At 48.5% G+C, this 7,523-nt stretch overlaps 1 protein-coding gene across 1 annotated transcript; it reads left to right on the top strand.

Annotated features, from left to right (window-relative positions):
* Positions 1-6,647: 6,647 nt before the first annotated feature.
* Positions 6,648-7,306, top strand: LOC308151878 (transcription factor MafG-like; the record flags this gene model as incomplete). The annotated part of the gene is made up of 2 exons (XM_080524769.1): positions 6,648-6,683; positions 6,848-7,306. 2 exons carry the CDS (start codon positions 6,648-6,650, stop codon positions 7,304-7,306), a joined length of 495 nt encoding a protein of 164 aa, XP_080380895.1.
* Positions 7,307-7,523: the final 217 nt, after the last annotated feature.

The following is a 7,523-nucleotide window of genomic DNA, read 5'->3' as shown; positions in this document are numbered from 1 at the left end:
TCGCAGGGAAGCGCACACCGCTGTACAGCTCCACCAGGGCCAACCTAAAGCGCGGCATCAAAGCGGCCAAGGCAGAGCACAGAGAGAAGATTGAGGAATGCCTCCTGAGCAACGACTCCAGGCGGATGTGGCAGGGGGTTCAGCAGATGACAAACTTCAGAGCCAACAGGCTCACAGCCGCAGAGGACGACCCCCTGCTGGCGGGAAAGCTGAACACCTTCTACGCCCGGTTCGACGAGGGGCGAACGGAGGTAACCACAACACAGACACCACTCTCTCCAGCTCTCAGCAGCCTCACCCTCACAGAGCACGAGGTGAGACGCGTACTGAAGGCGGTGGACCCCAGGAAAGCCTCGGGGCCGGATGGCGTCCTGGGACGGGTGCTGAGAGACTGCGCCGACCAGCTGGCCGGGGTCTTCACCAACATCTTTAACCAGTCCCTGTCCCAGGCCACCGTCCCACCCTGCCTGAAAACCTCAACTATCATCCCAGTCCCGAAGAAAAGCACGGTGAGCTGCCTAAACGACTACTGCCCGGTGGCACTCACACCAATCATCATGAAGTGCTTCGAGAAACTAGTCCGGGCCCACATACTCACACGCCTCCCGCCCAACCTGGATCCATACCAGTTCGCCTACAGAGCCCACAGGTCCACAGAGGACGCCATAGCGACGACTCTCCACGCCACTCTATCCCACCTGGAGAGGGGAAACAGCTACGCGAGACTGCTCTTCGTGGACTTCAGATCCGCCTTTAACACCATCCTTCCAGACAGGCTAGTGACCAAACTACTAGACCTGGGTCTATTACACTCTATATGTGCGTGGATCAAGGACTTCCTGACCGACCGCCCCCAGAGGGTGCGGGTGGGCCCCCACACCTCCACAGCCCTCAGCCTCAGCACTGGGTCACCCCAGGGCTGCGTGCTAAGCCCCATCCTCTACAACCTCTACACCCACGACTTCACCCCCATCCACCCCAGCAACTACATCGTAAAGTTTGCAGACGACACCACCGTGGTGGGATGTATCTCGGGGGGGGACGAGGCGGCGTACAGGGATGAGGTAGAGCAATTGAGCAAGCTGTGCAAGGTTAACAACCTGCTGCTAAACAAGTCAAAGACCCAGGAATTCATCGTAGACTTCAGGAGGAAAAAGTCCGAGATCCTGCCCCTGCTCATCGACGGAGAGAGCGTGGAGATAGTCTCAACCCTCCGATTCCTGGGACACAACATGCGGGATGACCTGGCCTGGAAGGACAACACTAAAGGCACCATCAAGAGGGCACAACAGCGGCTATACACCCTGAGATGCCTCAACAAGAAGGAGATACTGGTGGCCTTCTACCACGGCGCAGTGGAGAGCATCCTCACTTTCGGCATCTCCAACTGGTTCCACAGCTGCACAACAGCGGAGAGAAACGAGCTACAGAGAGTCGTGAGAACAGCACAGAAGATCACCGGCGCCCCCCTCCCCTCTCTGGAGGAGCTGTACAAAACACGCTGTCTCAGGAGGGCCTCCAAGATCTCCAAGGACCCGACCCACCCTGGGCACGAACACTTTGTCAAGCTGCCCTCGAACAGGAGGTACAGGACCCCGGCCGCTAAGACAAACAGACTGAAGGACAGCTTCTACCACAGGGCCGTCAAGGCCCTGAACACAGAAAAGGCCTAAGTTCTGGGCCCAGGACAGTCCGGACGGATTGTATGGCAGCTAGTGCTGAGGCACAAACATGTACATTTTCAAGCCTGCAAACTGTGACACTTTAAAATAATGTGAAAAAAGACTTTCTTGTGCAATATGACAACCCTAGTTGACTATCTGTGCAGTATAGTACAGTGGATTGTGTACATAGCCTTTATTGATGTAAACCAGCTCCTTACCTTCTTGTGATTTTATGCATCTATGCTTTTTCTAAAATGTGTTTCTTTTTCCTTTCCTAAACACCAGGGGAGCCTCCCCTCCTAAATTTCGTTGTTTGGTACCTGTACTGTAGCAATGACAAATAAAGTCTATCTATCTATCTATCTTTAAGTGCTTTAATCATTATATAATCATAATTTAATTATTTGGCAATGGCAATATTAAAAAGATGGGTTTTTAGTCTTGACTTGAAATTATTTGCTGAGATTGCATCTCTAATGTAAACTGGCTGAGAATGCAGCCTCACCAAATCTCTTCTTTTGTACAAGTGGTGCACAGAGAAAGCCAGCGTCAGAAGACCTGAGCGCTCTATTGGGCTTATATGCTAGCAAAAGGTCTTTCAGTTATTCTGGTGCTGTGCCAGTGAGAGCTTTATAAACAAGCAGAAGGATCTTGAAATCTATTCTGAACTTAACAGAAAGCCAGTGTAGAGTCTCTAAAATGTTATATGAGCTCTTCTGCTCTTCTGCTTAAAACTCTCACTGCTGCATTTTGGACTAATTGCAATAATAATAGGCTAATACATTTTTTACAATGAGTGTAGAAGAGACATTTAACATTTAGATTGTCCGATAAAGCGAGGCCTAGGCCTAAATGTTTTAAGAGCCTTTTAAAAAATCTCCACAAACATTTTGATAGGCTGGCCGAGTTGTATCTGTTAGGGATGGCCGGTATCCAATTTTTGAAACTGAGAAATCGTTAACAAAAATAATTTGTATTGGTTAACTGGGATTCAAAATGACATTGTTGAGCCGCCAATTTCAAATATTGGAACCCTATACTATATTACTACAATACTCTACTACTACATTCATGTCGAAAACACAGTGAAAACACCAGAAGCACAGTCACGACACAATTAGGGTAGGGTATTCAGTTAAAATTTTAGAAGATCTAGTTGTGTTTTCCTTCTGGTCTCGCTGCCTGGGTTTGAACAGACTTTGGGATCAACTATGTCTCCAGTACATTAGAACTTTGCATCCTTTAAAAAAAATGGTGGGATGTAAGGATCTTGTAACTTACAAGATATAGCAGCGTTGAAATAGTTTAGTTTATGTTCAACTGGTAGATTTTCATGTTTTGATTGGGGAGGGAGTTCGTTAAAAATGCCTTTCCACCAAAGCACCGTGGAGCTGGTGAGACTGCCATATACATATATATCTGCCATATGGCATACTTCCACTATGATTGGAAATTAAGTAGTGTCCAGTTATGGAATTATATTTAGCAGTAGCGATATTCAGAGTCTGGGGCAGTTCTTATGCGCTCTGCTGGTTGCGCGATGCAGGACAGCTGTGAAAGGAGACTGACCAGGCAATCTTCAGGCATCTATTCACACTTACCGTGACCCGGTACTTTCCATGGAATTATACATGGTCTCGACCCGGGTAATTGCCCAGGCGGATTTCCCTGGTCAGTCGCGTTCAGACATACGCCGACCCTGGAAATTGCATAGAATCTACTGGGAAGGCTTGTATGTGTGAAAGGGGCTTTAGACTGCAACCGAGATGGCAATTTAAATTTGAAGTATTTCCATCTTTGGCTATCATCTTCCTAGACACACCCCCGTCAATATTTGCTGGCTCGCCCTCGTCATTGGTCAGAAACCGAAATGCGTCCATATTGCAGTTGCTTTTTTTCAGACCAACTCGCTTCCCTAACAGTGTTCCTAACAGACAACAGTGTTGTCCCGATTGGGCGGGAATCCTAATTCTCTCTTCTGAGGAGAAGCTGTCACGTGACATGTCTTTTTAGACAGTTAATTTATTGACAAATTACATTGTTTACAAAAATCATAGCATCTTCAATCACACACTCTTAAGGCATTTATAGCAATTCATGACGTTGTGACAAAATGTAAAAAAATATTATAATACAGCTACCGTATATATATATATTTTTAGAGACCCCAGTTTTCGGTTTAACCGTAAAACCGTCCAACCCTAGTGTCTACATTCTGCAATCTAGAATATGCTAGGGCAGAATGCTTGAAGTGGCCCACAATGCGTCTCCCTGTAGCTATGATATCACTTATGCTGTGCTGTGACAGGACTCCATCGTGGACAGCCAGCTGAAGCGTGTGGGCCATACATCCCAGACTTGGTTATCCTGCATCTTGCATTGATTTGAGCATGTTTGTGGCATTATCTCTGAGTATGACATGCACCTTTCTTTCGGAATATGCCACGTCTGGAACATATTCTCGAATGCTGTTGCTAGGGCTGCAGCTGTGTGGGATCCGGAGAACTCTTGCGAATGCATTTTTTGAAGTTGGAAGCCTGCATCAATCCACTGAGCTGTCAAACTCAGCATTGACATGGGGCTGACGTCTGAGCTCCAGATATCACTCGTAAAGCTTAGCCTAGTACTTCCACACCGCCAACATATTTTAGTTTAACAAGCGTTGTTAGCGCCATTGCTCAGGTTGTTACGCCATTGATCGGTTGGCGTGATCAGCGACTAGAAAGCATTATCGGATTTCCACGATCTCATATTTTTACTGAATATCATCCGATTCCGATTGCTGGCCAATCGATCTTGGCATCCCAATTAGATATGCATCTGCAGCAGCGTTGAAAAACATTGCTATTTTATTCGATGGGGAGCTGCGATTGAAGCGAAAGCATAAAGAATGCGAGTCACAACCCTGTGTTATTTCCTCTGCCTGTGTGATAGTGTCGTATTCAGGTCATTTTTAACAAGCGTGTCTCATTCTGTTTGGCTCAGGTGAGTGGTCCACCTGTAGCACCCCTTTGTTGCCATGGAAATGTCCTGGCCGTCTTGGATGCACTTCAGTACAACTACACATCTTTCTTTTTTTCAACTTCTCTGCTTTGTATGCACACAGCCTGTGAAACACACACACACACACACACACACACACACACACACACAAACACACACACACACACACACACACACACACACACACACACACACTATGTAAATCAGCTTAGCCAGGCAATGTGTTGGCTGCGCTCAGCAGGCAGTGGCGGATTGCTGTGCTGCTGACACAGCTTTTACTGTGTGCGCCCGCATGCGCTTGAGTGCGCGTGTGCGTGTGTGCGGAGTGAAGCACTCAGGGCCACCACTTGTAGTGACAAACGTACTGCTGCTGCTGTGATGAGGCCTACATGGTTGCCCAGCTGGGAGGGACCCCTGTACCTCTCCTGCCTCCCTCATCACCAGTGTGCTGTACCTCTCCTGCCTCCCTCATCACCAGTGTGCTGTACCTGTCCTGGCCCCCTCATCACCAGTGTGCTGTACCTCTCCTGCCTCCCTCATCACCAGTGTGCTGTTCCTGTCCTGCCTCCCTCATCACCAGTGTGCTGTACCTGTCCTGCCTCCCTCATCACCAGTGTGCTGTACCTGTCCTGCCTCCCTCATCACCAGTGTGCTGTACCTCTCCTGCCTCCCTCATCACCAGTGTGCTGTACCTCTCCTGCCTCCCTCATCACCAGTGTGCTTTACCTGTCCTGCCTCCCTCATCACCAGTGTGCTGTACCTCTCCTGCCTCCCTCATCACCAGTGTGCTGTACCTCTCCTGCCTCCCTCATCACCAGTGTGCTAGCTTTTCGAGTTCCGAGATGGGTCCAGTGGTCTCCTGCTAATCTTAGAAGTGAGAGGGGAGAATGCCCCTGGAGAATGCTTGATGTCTTAAATGACACCTTCAGTATAGGCTAGTCTGCCATCTTCCTTTTTCCTGTTCATGTGAGCTGAATTCAAGTTGAGTGGACACAGGCTGTGGAGTCGTCCCTGATTAGCCTAGTGTGTATTGATTTGTTTGTCTCTAATGAATGGGTTATGCAGCCGACATTGATATGGCTGTTTCCATGCATTTCTGTTTCCTCTTTGGTGGCTCCACTTTGAGGAAGTGTTTTTTTTTCTTTTCTAGAAATATAGCATTTTTCGTGAAATTCCTTTTCCAAGAAATCATCAACTGCTGTAGATCTGCCAAACCACAAAACACCAACCACTCCATAGATCACAGATACAAGTGGGCTGTCTGTACAGTCTGGCAAATAAGCCGAAATATCTGATCTGCAAACCCAATGTCTCAATCAACTAACTGGTTCATGAACAGATCTCTGAAGAGCTTCTCTTTTTTTGCCATCATTCTGCTGTCTTAGGCGTAGTCAAAATTCCACCCTGCTAATTTGGGGATTTAAAACATGTGAGCTATTGAAGTTATTCCTTCAGACTGCTGAGCTAATGGGCCAGGTGCTGCTTGCTAACAAGTCTTGATATCCCTAACGAGTATGTATTAGTCCTTGACCCACTTTGTGCCATTGTATTTTAAGGGATAGGTCATGTTGTACTCTATCTGCCTCACCGAAGGGAGCATATACTTTTTTATTCTACCTTTATTTGATGATTTCTTTAGAATGGACTGGTAAATGGTTTGCACTTATATAGAGGCTTATTCCAAAGCACTTTTTACAATGGCCTCTCATTCACACACACACACACACACACATTCACACACCAATGGCAGCAAGCTACCATGCAAGCCGCTGGCCTGCTCATTGGGAGCAATTTGGGGTTCAGTGTCTTGCTCAAAGACACCTTGTGGCCAGCCGGGGATCGAACCACCGACCGTGCGATTATTAGACGCCGGCTCTACCTCCTGAGCCACAGCGGGTCCTTTAGCTTTTTGTATTCTAATTGTTGTTCTTTCTCATCCACAGACCAACCAGCGGTGCAGTTGGAAGTGGCTCTCGGGGCATGACTACCACAAACAAGGGAAAAAAAGCCTTGAAGGTAAACTTACCAAATAAGAATTAAGATATGTCTCTTTCTCCCTGGAATTCCTTCCCAGGTATCACTTAAACATCGTTCATACTTCTCTTTCCCCATCCCCCACTGTGTCCTCTTGTGACTCACCCATACATCCCTCTACTTCTCTTCATGTGCCCCACACCCAGGTGAAGCGGGAGCCAGGGGAGAATGGGACCAGCCTCACAGATGATGAGCTGGTGACCATGTCTGTGCGGGAGCTGAACCAGCACCTGCGGGGCCTGACCAAGGACGAGATCCTGCAGCTGAAGCAACGCCGTCGCACCCTCAAAAACAGGGGTTACGCTGCCAGCTGTCGTGTCAAACGTGTCACCCAGAAGGAGGAGCTGGAGAAGCAGAAGGCCCAGCTACAGCAGGAGGTGGACACGCTGGCCACGGAGAACGCCAGCATGAAGGTGGAGCTGGACGCGCTGCGCTCCAAGTACGAGGCCCTCCATGCCCTCCTTGCCAGGACTGTGGCACGTAGCCCCGTCACCTCTGCCAGGGGCCCCATCGCCTCGGTCATAGGGCCCCTCATCCCCGGGGGCAAGGTGGCTGCTACCAGCGTAATCACCATTGTCAAGTCCAAAACGGTGGCTAGGTCGTAGTATCTGGCAGGGCGGCAGAGAGAGTCGTCAGACTTCACTTTATAGTCAGTGCATACATAGTGGAGCACAGGATTGGATATGTGTCTTTTGGGCCCAAACACATGTCTTTCGGTACTACATTTATCCATGCTAGTAATGCTCTCACAATTGGCCTCTGCACTAACGGAGCAACACTGTACGCAGAAATGTACAAGTCCTCTATATTTCACGCGCTGGA

Source organism: Nansenia antarctica, assembly GCF_963989245.1.
Source record: "Nansenia antarctica genome assembly, chromosome: 2".
NCBI lineage: Eukaryota > Metazoa > Chordata > Actinopteri > Argentiniformes > Microstomatidae > Nansenia > Nansenia antarctica.
Note: the sequence above shows the minus strand (reverse complement) of the source record. Positions and strands in the feature narration are given on the sequence as shown.